Source organism: Eurypyga helias, unplaced genomic scaffold, assembly GCF_000690775.1.
Source record: "Eurypyga helias isolate BGI_N326 unplaced genomic scaffold, ASM69077v1 scaffold5886, whole genome shotgun sequence".
NCBI lineage: Eukaryota > Metazoa > Chordata > Aves > Eurypygiformes > Eurypygidae > Eurypyga > Eurypyga helias.
The window spans coordinates 124,976-141,953 of NW_010257127.1; the positions used below are offsets into that span (position 1 = coordinate 124,976).

Below are 16,978 nucleotides of genomic sequence, written 5' to 3' on the forward strand. Positions count from 1 at the left end.
TCACAAGTGGTGTTCCCCAGCGATCAGTACTGGGACCAGTTCTGTTTAATACCTTTATCAATCATCTGGACAAGGGGTATGAGTGCACACCCGGTAAGCCTGCAGACAACACCAAGTTGGGCAGCAACGTTGATTTGCCTGAGGGTAGGTAGGAAGGCTCTTCAGAGGGATCTGGACAGTCTGGATTGATGAGCCAAGGCCAAGCACTGGGTCACAGCCACAGGCCTCAGGAAGGGTGGCTACAAAGCTGTCCAGCAGAAAAGGACCGGAGGATGTTGCTTGACAGTCAGGTGAATATGAGCCAGCAGTGTTCCCAGGTGGCCAAGGCAGCCAATGTCATTATGGCCTGCATCAGGAACAGTATGGCCAGCAGGACTAGGGAAAGTGATTGTCCCCCTGTACTCAGCACTGGTGAGACTACAACTCCAATACTGTGTTCGGTTTTGGGGTCTTGACTTCAAGAAAGGCATTAAGGTGCTGGAGTATGTCCAGAGCAGGACAGTATTTTTAATTTCATAATTCTATTCCCATTTCAACGATGTGTTTAGCTATCTATCTCATAATTTATGTGATTGGGCATGAAGTCTGTCTGCTTGAAACACCTATACTTAGCAAATGGTTATAAAACAACTGCAGAAAACAACCCTTTTTTTTCAAAATGCATTGTTAACAGAAGTAATTGCAAACACTAACTTTATGGTTACTTGGAGCTTGAAAGATCTTCTATCTTCCAAAAAAAAGGCACGGCTTAATTTAATGCATTTTAGTAACAGATAAGTCTAATATTGAAAGTTTACTCACTTATGCAGAAAGACGATTTCTACGTTGACATCATCCCTATCCTTGTGCAGGAAGTCCTTCAGGAAGTTGGACACACTTTCAAGTGTTATGTGTCCACAGACAACTATGTGCCTGTTACAGAAAAATCAGTGTTAATCTTGTAAAGAAAACAAGCAAACAAAAAACAAGAAGGAAATTATAATTTAATGGCCAAAAGAGAGTATTAGTCCTTTCTTGATGCTTCTCTAGATCCTATTCCATGAAGTCAGAGAAGGAAAACATCAGTTCCAAAAGGCGCTTTACAATTGCAATTACATATACACTATCGCTTGCAAAGGCTACTATTAACAAACCATTTGGCCAAGTTGTATTACACATTTAACAATAAGTGGCACCATTTATATATATGTTTATACACTGTATTAACTTTTCAAAGTCATATCTCTTTATTTTCCACACCTTTCTCCATATCTTTACCTCCTCTAATGAGATTGACTGTTTAAATTTTTGGTTTATGACATAATGAGACAGCAAATCTCCTTAAAATGATTTGACATTTTTCCATGGTTGAAAGCAGACACGCCAATGTAGGCAGTGCAAAATTTGCCAATTTAGGTCAAAACTCTGCAATGAAAGGACTTTACAATAAATAAATTTTTAAAGAAATCATTATTTATGGCACCATTTGAATAGATTGCTTAGAAAACCAAAGACTGCACAGACTCTAATGTCACAAAGGCTTCTACTGCTCCTAATTTTCATTAATAGATGTATCTGACCATGCAAGATGGAAGCGCAATAAACACCTACCTTCATATCTTACATTCTACATCTTAAGTTCTGAGAGCCTGAAGAAAAGGTCTAGGAAATTGTACTCTTTCTGACTTAAAGGATATTTGCTGCTTTATAATTATAAAGCAAAGTCCAAAAGTTTGTGATTAGAATACCCTACATAATCTCACAATTTCGTTCATGGAATAAGCTCAACCCTCATGGGTTTAAACCCAACTGTCATGGGTTTAAGACAGATGTTGACTTTGTTATGCCTGTTGCTAATGCTTCCAATTACCACATTGCTTACAGAAGTCAGGAACAGGGACAAGGTGGTATATATTCGATTCCTGAACTAACATAAAGTCAGCTTCATTACAGTCATATAGTCTATGCACAAACACTACAAAAAACCAAACTTAATTGGCACTTGAACTGCCAAATGCGAAGCAAACTAATTCCAAGCATAAGTAAAAGACCATCCAAGTCTCACCTTCTTCATAATTTTCTGTGGAAAACTCAGTAAGGCAGAAACCTCATTAGCTGGAAACAACAAATAATAGGTAGCAGCAATGACTACTTGTTTAATGGGCTGTAATAGGAAACTGTTCTTGCTTCAAAATTTGATGTTTGATGAAATGTGTGTGAAAAGTGTATAGAACTCATTAGGAAAGGGATAACTATGCAGAATAAAGAATAAATCAGTAATATGCATTCACACAATGAATATCACCATCATATACTGTTACTTTTACAGTGGCTCAGATGGTCACTAGAAAAGGAAGCCACAATAAACTACTATAGTAGTCCACCACACCTTATGATACTGTTCTATTACCACTTTCATAAATAGCACAGCACAGAAATTTAAAGCTTTATTTAGATATATGATAAACACTTCTTTTGCATGAGTTCTCAGCATCACCAGGACCCAGATGCAATTTTAGAAATAGAAACAGTCAAAAACTTCAATGATTTAATTCTTTTTAACAGGCAAGGAATATGTGTTTATATGAGACTACGATCACGCTGGTTTGTATTTCACATAGGACTCAGTATTATGAACTTTTACTGCTAAACTAGTAATCCAGGGTGTCTGCTTTCGCTTCAGTAAGATTTTGCTTAATTTTAGCCTCAGTCTTTTGTGTGGTAAGTATACAGAGCATTGAGTTCTCAGACTGTAAACACTTGAAAACACAAAAAAATCCCCGAGTTAAAAGCTTTCCTGTTTTATGAGATGGTAAGCACAATATCAGAAAACAAGACATAAAATATATTAGCTCATCATTTTTTTGTGGAAGGTGTCCTTAAGATGTTTCCTCTGGGATCTTTGCAGCTTGGCAGAGTTTTCAGCAATCTCTGTACTGGATAAAACCACAACTGTATTCCCCCCTTCCTCAGTCTCCCTAGTGGTCCACTGCCTGAGCTGCCAGCACTGTCTATACATGTGTTATGACAGTCACAGTTAGGTCAGGATAATAATCTTCAAGATTCACTCCCCACCAAATGGATGACTGTCCAGCCAATATATCAGTGTAAATGGAAAACCTCAAGAAAGTTGAGATTCTGACAGCACGTTTAAAACCTTATTAAGTGTACTAAATTCTGAACAGACTGTGTTTGATACACTACATTACACTAACACACTGGGAAGTTCTAGCTGTCTAGTGGTATTCAGCACTTTTCCTGAGTATAAACCCATCTAGTATCAAAAATGGCGAAAGCCCAAGAAAACTATAAATAGCAGCTAAAAGTATTCATTTGTATTCCTTATACTGTCTGTACATGTTTTTTAACATGACCACTTTTAAACTATTGGTACTATTTTCTTCAAATGTTTTCATCTATTACTAATTAAGAAATTTAATGCATTATTTTAATAACAGAAGCATTTTTTTCTTGCAGGCAACTGCCTCATCCATATCCTGAGCTGTTAGGTTTAGCATGAATGTGAATGCTCTTGTGCTACTCTTCATCCCTTTGCAGAAAATTTACTTTCTTCCTGGGAGATTTCGCTTCATATGGGTTCTTTTCTGTTTTGAGTCTGCATTTTAAGAATATAGGCAAATTACCAGCCAGACAGAGCATGTAACCTACTCTGTTACAGAAGACATTTTCGTAGTATCATAAGATTACAAGATAATTCAGGTTGGAAAAGACCTCCAGAGGTTACCTACTCTGAAAATCTCCCGCTAAAAACAGATGCATTTGGTACAATAATTAAATCCTGTTATGATTCTCATTCAGTAGGGTTTCATGACAGTCTACTCCAGTGAAAATAAAACATTTGGTTGTCAAATACTCTTGAATTTGAGCACCAGGACTGATTCTTTTGGAAGTGTCAGGAGGTATCTGCACCATGGTTTAATTTTAGCACTGATTTGGGACTGGACATGATCTATTCTTCTCTTCTTTGCTGTTCTTATATACTACAAGACAGTGTCCTGAGCGATAGCAACAAAAACTCCTGGTTTTCAAGCAACACTTTCTGTTGAGATACTTGCATTAATTTTTGATTGAAAACTCCCACAAAAAAAACCCAAAACTCTTTTTAACATAAATTATATTTTTGCTTAGAAGTAAAATAAATTGAAAACAGATTTCCCACTTGCCCAGAAACAGTTAGTAGGTGCATTATGTAAGAAAACTTGGAGAGCTTATATTGTTCCATTCTGTCCTGTATATGATTTGAAGATTTATAACTTCCTCTGTTTGTTCCAATAACCATTCCCTTCCCATGTACCACCCATTTTTTTTTTTTTTCATGCACTGATAGTTTAAGTAAAGCCAACATACTGGATATCTTTGCTTTCAGCTAGAGATGGTTATTAGGAAAATATTGTATTAATAATTCAGGGTCAACAGAAATGTCTAACCTCTGCATTAAGCTTTTATTTATGAAAAACCTCAAAAGTAATATCATGATTTCCAATTTTATTTCTTTTCATGATTTAAAAATAGAATTCAGAAATTCCCTCTCAATACTGAAAACCCTGATTCAGGAACTGAGAGACTTTTATTGCTGATTAGTATTCAGGAGGACTAAGGTTTGTGTTGTCATTGGTATCATTTATTGGAAGTGAAAGTGGTTTAAATATGCCAAGGAGAATCCATAGTACACAATGGCGATGCTGCAAAAGGATTCTTTTACTAAGAATCAGAAATTTATCAGGAGCCATATTCTATCAACCACTAAAGCCAATGTAATCCATTCTCTCCCCTATATACTTATCACTCTCAAAATTAATTAGTAACCAATTATGAAAAATTAGTACAGTTAATTTCAAGTGTGCTTCTACCCAAATTAAATTCTCTACAGCACCTAGTTTTTTTCCACTCAAGTATTGACATAATGATACATTTGCTAAAAATACACTAGCTTCTCATAAAATAGACAAAAATTGTAATAAAAGACCCAAAGTTACCACAGATAGAAACAATTTCAGGAAGAAAAAAATGAAATAAGCAAAAGTTAAAACATCCAGGATTCTGACATTATATAATTGAGAACAGACACTTAATCCATGCAAATAGCACTGTAAATGAAAACAGGTCCACTCTGAAGAGGATTCTCCAAAAAGGATCTTTGCATGATTCTCCCTTCAGAGGACACAACACGAAAGGCAAATCTTTTGACTGTTTATTTTGAAGGAAATTATATCCATTTTATTGGAACAAGTATAAAGAACTTGAAAAAAATCTAACTTCTAACTAGTCTGTCATAATAAATCAAAGATAATAAATACAAAATTCTGTTCAGCATTCAGTTGAATACATGGTGTTCACTTGTCAAGTAACTAAATGAAGTGTGGCACATATTGACCTAGATATCTCTATAAAACTATAATATTTATATCAAATACATATGCTCATATCTCCTTACAGTCTTCCTGCTTAGTGTTTTGACCATGCCTTCATCTACGGACCATCTAAATCCTCCCTATGTATACCAGTAGCAGGCTGCTGTCGTTGAAGTAAACAGGTTCTTGTAAAGTCTAATTGTTTTTTCCTCACAGGATGGGTCTTGGTCACTTTTTCTTACTAAGAAAAGTAAATAAATGTCAACTGAGAGACTGCACATATGGTCTTCTTGTTTATCTATTAGTGTTACGCATTCTTGAAATATACCAACTTACAATACATTTCTAGCTGCTTGTGCTTTTCGTAATGTACCTAACGTTACTCAAGATTGTGTTAACTCAGTTCAATTCAGTGAAAACTGCATTCATGTGTCTATGGTCTCTCTCTTATTTGGACAAACACAGGTCTTATTTTAGTATAAACTCCCCTCTCAGATTAATACTGATAGAGTAATAGGTGATCTACAGTCATGTTGTCATGTTTTTCTCCTTTTTTTTCAGAAAAGACTTGAACCTTAGAGGACTGTCCTCTAAGGACCACTTATTTAGCCAATGTGTACAGTGAAGTAGAAGAGTATGTTACAATATTTTAACCATTAATAAAAATTGCCTATTTCTCGCACATATAACAAACGGCAAAGACTGAGAACGACTCATCTAAAAAGGACACTTCTGGGCAGAAAAGACACACCAAGTTGATTTTTAAAAAAATAACTCTAGCAGGTATGAAACTAAGAAAACTGATACTCCCAACTTTTTTTTTTTCCCCCTGCATTAGTTATTTAAATATCTGAAGACAGAGCATAAAATACTTAGAAATCAAGACATGACTAATTTTTTTTATAATTCAACCGTGAACTATTTTATCTCTCTGATTCTCAAATCAGGCTCTAGAAATCTTCTAGTACAAAGGATACAAGTCAGAAAGATACAGCAAACTGTCTGTTAAGTGTGTAACATCCCAGCAACTTTAACATTTGTTCTCCTCCAATTGTTTGTTAAAAAGTAGATTTCTGTTATTCTCTTTATTCCCAAAGGATTAAAAATTTTGAAAGTGTTGAAATTACTGAGAAGCCAAAAGCACTCATTTTCAAATATGTATCAAGGTTAAATGTGTAAAAGAATATGACTACACTGTGACTAGAGATGTGATTGCAGTATGTTAGAATATGTCTGAGATACCTTTAATTTCAATAAATTGGATTTGATAGCTTCAGCTGCCAGCTATTTAGGAACCAGAGTGAACTCGTGCAGCCTGTACTGAAATTGCTGTGATTAATTCTGACAGAAACTATCTGTTCTTTCCAACAGGTTCACATTCTTTGGAATCTCTCTTATATTGTGAATAAAGAAAAAGGAATTAGTTGATACCAGAAAACACTCAAAGACCTACATTCAGTACATGGTATACAGTACAGATCAGTGGAACACCACTGGATAATACACCAGGCTAACATAACTGGGAAACCATCAATGTCAGGCATTTGAAAGTTACCTCTGATGCAGATATTCATTTACTTTGTGACCAAGATAAGTATGTAAAACTAGGATTCAAGAAAGAATAATTTCAAATTCTCTTAAACATAACATTGGTAATGATAAGAAACAGATCGTCACACACAAGACCCTAATTAGCTGTGAATTATTACAGGTAAGAAATTATACCAAGTGCACTTATAAAAATCCAGGCTACAGTCTTGCTCAGGGAATACTGGTAGTGTGTCACTGGCAACCTTTAAATATTAGAAATTATTTCTGAAGCAAACAGAAATAGCGGAGAAGAATTCACTTACACAGGTCCTCAAATATTTTATGCCCACCTAAGTGAAATTTCTACTAGAGAACAAGCAGATAAAGTGCATTTCTGATACTTTAATTCTGAATAAATAGCACACTCCTTTGTTTAAACTGCATATTAGAGCCTGCATCTAAGTCTGCTTGCTATAGCATACCATCATAATAGATTTGCTGTGAGCTACTTTATTTCAGCTCCCTTGCTCATTTATGGCTAAATGACTTTATCTTACATTTTTATGATCTAAGGTATTGCACAATGTTTGTCTACAAAGCAAGTTACGAAATAAAAGTTAATATTCTTTGCTTAATGCATACCTCTGAAACTGTAATAATAAGAAGAAAGCACAGTGATTTGTTTCTTCCAGGGTCTAGATTAGTTAAGAGGCTTGCACTGTAGCTTAAAGTAAAGGATGAATATTCATCCTTTTATTCAGTCTTGATGGTAATATTATCTACAGTATTTCTGCTTCCATAAAAAATACCACATTTAGACACAACACAGCTATATCATCATGAGACACAAGTAAATTATTTAGTATGAATAGAAGTAAAAAATGTTAAATGCTATGGCATGCACAAGGAGTCCATACTAAAAAGTTTACAGTAAAATGCTGGAGTAAACCACACCTCCAACATTAGTATCTCAGTTGCAAACACACCTTTAATCTACTGTTCTAATCACTCCAACCCCTGGGCTTCCTTCTTGCACAGCAGATACCACACACAGAGGACACCCTGTTATATCTTTTGAAAGAAATTAAAAATATTTTCCCTTAAATTGCTTTATATTCCCACCATTACTCATTTTCAAATTGCATTATGTATTTTGTAAATGCTCAGTGAGTCAAAAGAGAATTAAATCCTTTGCAAGCAATGCAGGAGTTAGCAAAGGCTTTAAGATGTTTGAGCATTTCATTCATGATCAGAGCCAATGCATAATGAAAATTAGTCATAGAAATCACCTCAAAGTATCATGACTAATTTTCTGCAACAGAACCTAAGTGAAAACAAAAAGTCATAATTCACAAATCTTGCTGATCAGTTCATCACTTTTGCCATCTCATTTTGCACTCTGTAGAATGTCCACACTTAAAATTATGGGCATTATATTTTGTAGAATACGGTAAACCAACAGATTTATAAACCAGATTAAATTTTTGGTCAAAATTTGGACAGCAACAAATTATGTTCTGATGCCAAACACCAGTGTTTTTTTAAAGTTTAGGCAGAGAGAAGGAAAAGTTAAGTGTTACAATTTCAACTAGAAATACAAAATTAGTGCTGTTATTGTAGAAATGAAACATGATTTGAGACCTAGAATACACATTTTTTTAAGCCATAATACTGTTATATGTCACTTTCCACATTTTCTTTCTTGCTTTAATAAGAATGAATATAGTTTAATAGGCATGCAAAATAGGGGAAAAAAAAGTTTGTCCTATTAGTTCTGTCAGTCTATTTAACACTCATCAGATTTTCTTTATCACTAAGTGAGACTTCATTTGAAACAGTGGGATTAGGAGAATGGCTAGCAGATGGGAAATAGAGACACCCCTGGGGATCATAATGCAATCCATGTCACAATCTCTTATTACATTCTCATCCCACTGGAAAGTAATATCTTACATATTGTATCAAATTATTTAATATAATAATCTTATGTCACTTTCTTTGGAGCTATGCCTCTCATTACTGCAGCAAATGGACCCTTGCCAAAGTATTTGGAAAAGCCTTAATTTATTTTTTTCTAATTTTTAATCAAATTCAAATGTCTAATGAGTCCAAGATGGCCTGTCAATTTAAATTATCTGTTTGTCTTTGTTTACCATATCTATCTGTCTACAGTTTTTATTTTTCTCTGTGAAGTTTAGTTATTGAATCCCATGTTTCCTTCTGGAAGGAATCTCTAACAGATGATTCTTCCAGTTGATATGTTGATGATTTGCTAATTTATGGCTTGTAAATTTAAGAAATCTGAAGAAATCTCTGGGAAGCAGAGCAGATCATGAGAGACAAGAAACAAGAGCTTTTAATAGCTTATACAATAAAGAACTGTGATTTCATTAAAATACAATTTTTAATATATTAACTACTGTAATGCCATTGGATTTAACAAAATTTGGCATGAATATATACTATTTGGACAAGATAAGTAGTTTTTATATACACATACATATAAAATGATAATCCCTCTCTCTGCCCGTATCTGTGTGAAGCAGAGTTCTGCTTGCTGCTCTCAGAGTTTCCATTGGATATGATAGCAGTTTCTCATGAAAAAGGCAGAAAGAATTTAGTCCATGGAATTAAAAGTCAATAATTCAATTTAGATGGAAGACTAGAAAAAACATTAAATAATCCAGTCTCTCTTTCACTCCATCAGTTTACAAATGTTCTTCCTATATGCTTTCTAGAGCTTTGTGCAGGCTGATTTACAACAAATGAGTATCTTCTACTGGAAAATATTTCACAGAATAAAAGTCCAACCTGATCTTATGAACAAAGGAATACAGAAATAAAAAAAATTAAATAAGAACAATCTTGAGTCTCAAGTAAATTAGGAAATGAAGAATAAGGTTAATTATAAATTAGTAGAGGTGAAACAATCTGGATTTTCAAAACAAACTTCAGGCCAAACCTGAGTAATATTAACATTATAATAAATGAACATTGGGATTTTGGGTTTTTTTTTTTTTTTGGCTTAGAAGAAATAACAGAAACGATCCTATTTTGCCTATGACTGAATGTGTAAGTTCTAAATATCACAAAAAGAGTGCAACAGCAGAATTTTACTCATCCAAACCCAAGATTTTCTTGAAGAAACCCTCTGTCTCACAAGACTTAAAGAGCGAACTTTATAGTTAAGAGGTTAGTTGGAGCACTTGAGAAAATCATCCGAAGCCAAAGTGATCACTACTTTTTCCAGAATTCCAGAGGTATGCATGCACGAACTAACCTCTAGATTTACTGCTACACTCTAAAACAATAGTTTATCAGCTATGTTGGTAGAGTGGAAGATACCCTTTCAACCTTCTATGGTACTTCACTTAAAAATACAGATTTAAAATGGTCCCTTGAATACTAAATCAGGAGTTCTACAGATAGGTTATAGAAAAAAGCCTAAACAGTGTAAGGCAAACAAAAGTCCTTAAAGTGTAGACGGAATGTAGGGAACCAGCTACTGGTCTCAAAATTATTAAGGAAAAAGGCTATAAGGAAGTATCATTAACACTCAAGCCATAGACCATTTCAGGTGCAACTAATGAAAAAAGGTCAAACAAAAAAGGATAAAATCTCCCCTGCTTATAAATATAAAATTACACAATATTTTCTAAAATCTAATTTACAGACTTTTAATAAGACTGTACCAATAGGTCAGAGGTTTTTTTCCTTCTCCACCCAACTGTATATTACATCTAGCTTTTATTTCCAGTATTTGTAGCCAGTATTTTTTAATTACAAATTACATTATCTACTCATAGTGATATTAGTTGGTCACTAATTTGCTTTATGAAATTGCCTGAATATAACTTCTTTCAAGTATATACTTTCATCCGTTATTTCATACTGATCTGGTAAGTTTCACACTGTTTTAGTGAGATATATCCTATATAATACTGCAGATAATTTTCAGTGTGATGACAATGCCTTGTGATAAAGCAATTAATGAGTTAACCTTCACTATAAATTTCTCTATTTTGCATTTTAAAATAATTTCTCATCTTCAGAAAGCATAAACTTGACTCTGTCAAATCTCACAAAACCTCTGTCAGGTAGTTACTAGTCATTAAATGTGTTTGATCTTGGTCACCTTTTGTATAGATATACTGGTATGCATTCTGATATATGTATATCAAAATAACATTAAATAAATAAATAGTTTTATAACAGTAAGTACAGTTGTTTATTTAACAGGTGAAACATCAAAGACTATAATAAAATTCCAGCTTTATGTTCTGTGAGACTTTAGAAGTCTCATCACAAGAATATAAAACAAAGCAGAGATATAAATTAAATTTTAAATTCCCCTTGGACTTTTGTAACAAAACTACCTAGTATCCAGTAAATGTAACCAATAATAATTACATACAGCCTACAAACTACTTCTGTTTCCAAACTCTCTAAGTATACGTCCCATCTAAGAGAGAAGCTTCTTTATTGTGCAAAATGATTCATTTATAGTTTATGAGTTCTTTTGGGACTACTGGCAGAAAAGAAAAATGTGAGATTAAACTTGCTGGTGTGTTGGTTGTTTCTCTTTTTTAGTAAGTAGAATTCATAGAAATAATTTTTATGCATGTATTCTAGCTGCTAGTTACAATTCTAAAGCAAGTCTCTCCTTAGTATTAAAGCAATATAGTGCAATCCTCAAAACACACAGAATCATATGTTTAACAATCATATAGTAGCATATAATTCCACAGACATAGTTTATGAGGCAACAAGTATAAACATATATATAAATGCTACAAAGCTGATTCCATGAATTTATCTATTTTGGAGAAAGTTGAAAAGTATACACATTTGGTATTTTAAGAGCTGAAATTACATCTTTCAACAAAATTTAACTGCTTTCATAGTGTACAGGTATTTAATTTTATATGGAAACTTTCTGATGTTAGGAATAGAACAACTGTAGTTTCTCATTATGTTTGTTGCCAGAATCTGTGCTTGGTTGCTCAACTTTGTATTGCTAATTACTACCACATGCCCATATCCCAAGCAAAGGAAAATTTATTGGTTCTGACAATCCATTCTCTCAACACTGAATTCCAAATTAAAACTTAAATTTTCGCCAAACAAAACATTTCATCAATCTTGTTCTACTGACTGCAAAGGCAACATCAAACAAGGGGTGCTAATGGCTTTTTACTGTTCAAGTAAATTCCCAAGCTTAGATTCTCTGATGAAAGACCCACATGAGCAAAGGACATATTTGATCTACTTAGTAATTAATAACTGAACCAGAAAACAATGCATAAAGTAAATTGAACAGTTTTTATGCTGATGACAGAGATGAGTTTCAAACAACACGTTATATGGGCAGTAGAGATCAGCAGAGAAAGTAGTAACAGAATGAGCTAAAAACAAATAGTGCATATAAAGAGAAAAAGAAAAGGTGGGAAAAAAAAAAAAAATTAAGCACGCCCCAAAGCTAGCAGAAGCTTGTAATCTGGAGTTGAGGTTTTCAGGAAGTGGGGTTCTGACTGAAGATCAGGTCCAAGTTTAGAGACATCTGAGCAATGCTGGGTACTAGTGACAATGTAGATGAGGAGATGCTAAAAATCTATATGTAAAATAATTTTTTACCAAATTCCCCTCTGCTATAACTCCTTTCGAGCGTCAAAAACAGAGGTGCAAGTTCTATGTTTGAAAAACCTCTCTATCTGACAAACCAAGTATGAATACAAGTATGAAGCCGAGTAGGCCTCTGTCACAAATAGACATTTTGGGAAACTAATGATACTATCTCAGAAATAAAGTAGGGCATTTTGTTAATTCAGATAAGTGAATTATGATGCAAATTTCCAACATCAGTGTTCACAGTAAAAAAAAAAAAAAAAAAACCACTTCAGACATTTGAGGTTATCTCAAAAAATGAAAGTATTGAAGTTTTCATTTGTGTCATCTAATAGTGTGCATATTAATGAACACAAAATAGTATAAGCTATCAATAAAGGAAAAACACCCCTTTGATTTATCTTCCCAGTGATGTAAAACAGTACTCTAGAATTCTCTCTGTGGGATATTTACAGTCCTTTTCCACCACAGAGAGGAGAAACAACTTGATAAAGCCATAATCCAGATTTATAAAATAATGCATGCGTGATGATTTGAAAGGAATGAAGTAAAAAACACATAATCTTAAAGTAAGGAGAAGGACAATTATTTAGATGTATATTACCTGCAGTACCTTCTTTATGTTATATGGAAGGATACTCAATTACTACTCTTTTAGGGCAAATATATCTCTACTTGTGAATGTCACAATGATATGTAATGCAACAAGAGATGACAACCCTAAAGGTGATAAAGAGGAGAAACTGCTATATCACCACACACATCTAATTCATTATAGGCTATATTCCAGCAAATCTAGATGCTGGGAATGCCAGAAAGAGCTGGTTTTAATTTGGTCAAGAAAACAAGCAGGCCTTCAATAGAAATGTAATGAGCTAATGAGGTCCAATGAAATTTAACTTTTGCTACCAGGTAAAAAAAAGTATTTTTTAAGGGTTTGTGTTTTACCACACTACATTGCTACTTGCTCTTAAGAGACATCCTTCTAAATGCCCTGGTCACAGACCCTAAAATCACAAGTATTTGCAATATTCATATGAACTGAATTGGAGCTGCATGAGATCTGAACCTGCTGTTTGAACAATGAGAAACACCACTAGCAAAATTCTGACATAGTCAGTCTAATGTAATAACTCAATCAACATAAACTTCATGTTTTGCAGTCGAGTAAATCCAAGTTCTCAAAAGAACTGAGTTTTTTGAAAAATTATGAGAATTATCATTGTTGCTTAGTTAAGAGATGAGCACATGGTAATCTGACGCCCAATACCGTGAAGTGACAAGTCAACTTTGTTCCAGAAGATAACTGCATACGCAATAGCAGCATCTTTTACAAGATATGTCAGTGTAGTCTTAGTGGTGTCCAGGTTCTCTCGAACTAGGGAAAAAAAATGTTGTGACTTGTACCTTAGCATAGCCCAGGTCTCTAATTATAGTGTGACAACTCTCCAGTGGTAGTATCTGATGTCAAGGAATACAGCCTTATAAGCTGTGGTTCAGCTATTACCACTTTCAGGGGCTCTTTAAAGTCACACAACCACACCTGGTCTTCTTTGACTTACTTTCTGCCTCTGGTTGAGTTAAAAGTCCCGCCGTATTTCTTCCGATTAAGGATGAGAGCAGCAATTTCTGGCACGTAGCGAGCAAACATTGCCTACATGCATGAAACAAAAACAAACAAAAAAAGAAAATGGCATGCAGAGAGTGTTCTACTGCAGCAGAGGCAGCAGAGCCTCTTGGGATACTTACTTTCTTCCACTAACCGCACTATAGGAACCACCATATTTCTTGCGGTTTCCTATTAACTCTATGATTTCAGGGACGTAGCTGGCAAACATGGCCTAAGAAGAAGATAGGAGACAGAAGAAAAGACTAAAAAGAGAGGCCAAAGAAAGGGGGATGGTGAATATTTTCAGAAGATATATATCTTTAAGATCTGAAAATGCAAAAGAATAAGATCTATGAGGTTTAAAAAGAAAATTTAAAAAAATGTAAAAGTTCTTATCAAACAAAACAAAAGGGTTCAATGTAAAAGTTGGTCTTGGAGAAGGTGCACACCTTATAAATTAAGAAAATGTTGAAAAAAGGAAAAACAAATCAAGAAGAAAATTAATTCAAACTGGTATCTAATAATAAAATACAGTTACATCTAATTCTTCCTGAAGGGAGAGGGAAAAAAAACCTATCCAAGCTCCAGTACAAGAAACAAAACAAAGTATTATGATTACTGTTACATTTCTATTTTAAAAGACAGACTTTTTCTCCCATTATTAGGATTCAAAAGACAACAAAAACGAGATGGAATCAGGGGTTATTTCCCCTATTAAGAAAAAAAAGTTCGGCCCCCCACCCCCAAAAAAAAAAACTTTTCCAAAAGTTTGTTTTTAAAAAGATTGGAATAACACGTGATAGAAAAAAAGGTTTTGAGGAGAAAATAAAAATTATTCTGCCATGTTTTGTCCAACAAACATCTTCCTTGTGGCTGGATACTTCGAAGAGCTACTGCCAGGTGACATGGTCTTTGTCTTCATATGCCAATAAACATAAATGGGAATGCATATATTTATGCTCATATATATACTCATATATATGTATCTTTGTGTCTCATATATATGACATTCAAAACATGTTTTATACATGTCACCTCTGTAAGATGTATGTATATGTGAAATTAAAATATGAGTGAAGTAACAATATACATATGTATGTATGTGCTAAATATATATGGTGATGCATCCATAAAGCACTTACCTTATACAGCATAAGTATTTTAGAGAATAACATTGCAGCAGGTCCTATAATATTACTAACACAGATAAATAATAGAAAAACTGACATAAGACAATTAGTGACTGGTACTACGTACACAGAGGACAAAAAACTACGAGAATTTGCTGATATAAAAGGATAAGGGTTATGGCCATGTGATAAACTGAGTTAAAATTGTGCTACATGACATGAAAAGATGTTTGAAATTAAAGACAATGTGGTTTGCCATCATCTGGATCAGGCAAGCTGCTCTTTAAGGCAGTCCAAAGCCACAGTGTTTGTTGGAATTCTGGGAGGGAACACAGAAGGGTGGGTAGGACTTGAAACCGCAAAATGCCTTTAAGTATCAACAGCAGCCTCAAAAAAATGCACTACAGTCAGTCAATAAAAAGTAAAGGTCTACAAATAACATTATAAGTCGAAATATTAAGGCACTTCATGTATTCACATGCATTACTCATTTAAATAGATTAGAAAAATTCTGACTCAACAACTGGACTAATTTGACAAGCTCTGCCAAAATATTTATCTATATAAAAAAATGGGGTGTTTTAAACATACTTTAAATTTTAACAATTAATTTTAACTCACTAAACCAGATACTATGTTTTGAATTACAGCATGAAGATATAATGGATCAAGTATTAAGGTAGCTGGAATAATAATAATAATAATGATAACCAAAATAGTAATAATAATAGAGAGATTTACCAATCCCCCAAGGATGAAGAAGACCATGAAAAGGCGACCAAGGGTTGTTTTTGCATAAACATCTCCATAACCAACAGTAGACATTGTAACCATCAGTAAATAAACACATTCCCAATATGTTAGTGGTTGATTATTTTGGAAATTTTCCCATGGATCCCCTGAGTTCTCCACCTGAAATGTACAAGAAAACATATAATGAATTAACAGTTGTACACAAACCATTAATTCTACTAATATATGCATGTGTGTACCTGTGTATATACATATAATTTGGTGTGTAATATAATCTCTGGATCCTTTCCTGTGATTATGAACAAATACGGAACCTAACCCTGTGCCAATTATAGCATTCCAGCTATTTTCCAATATGCATAGCCCTGCCATTCATGCTATTTATGGAAATTATCTTTTCCATTCACTACCAAATAACCTAAGTTATTAATACAGCTCAGTAAGTTCATTTTATAGCAATTTGTTCAGAACTTCTTCAGAGTGAATCTTTCTTGCAATGCAATTACACTGCTTAATGTATTTGTTTAAAAGCATTATGTAGCTATTAAAATTATTAGTGACCAGTTTAGTGATACACTATTACTTTTCCAAGAAGCCGTGTGACATTTTGTATGTGACAAGGTTATAAATTTATCAGTGAGAAAATGGAAAAGGAGTATGCTCTCTCAAATGTATACCATGGAAAGCTTGGGGTTTTGTTTTGTTTTGTGGGTTGGTTTGCCTTTTTTTTTTTTTTATTTTGATGTGTGGGGTTTTTTTTTTCCAAAAAAAAAGAAAAAGCTAATATTTCTATGATAAAAATGCTACATTTGCCCAGAGGAGAGTAAACACGTGGTCATCCAGGAAAACATATAAAATTTCAGTGCATGTGTATAAGAGTGAAAATTAAATGACTATCTGGTATAACAAGATAAACATTCTGAATTTAATCTTTATAGCTGGATGCAGCTCAAGGTAAGTCAAGTAAAGTCAATTAAATT

At 33.9% G+C, this 16,978-nt stretch overlaps 1 protein-coding gene across 1 annotated transcript in view; it reads right to left on the bottom strand.

Annotated features, from left to right (window-relative positions):
• Nucleotides 1-16,978, bottom strand: part of KCNMA1 (potassium large conductance calcium-activated channel, subfamily M, alpha member 1) — a gene marked incomplete at both ends in the record, with an annotated part of 146,241 nt that overhangs the window by 123,843 nt on the left and 5,420 nt on the right. The window contains 3 exons of the mRNA XM_010153889.1: nt 802-912; nt 14,256-14,347; nt 15,987-16,157. Of these exons, the coding sequence (XP_010152191.1) occupies nt 802-912; nt 14,256-14,347; nt 15,987-16,157 (374 nt within the window). The remainder of the gene's footprint in view (nt 1-801; nt 913-14,255; nt 14,348-15,986; nt 16,158-16,978) is intronic.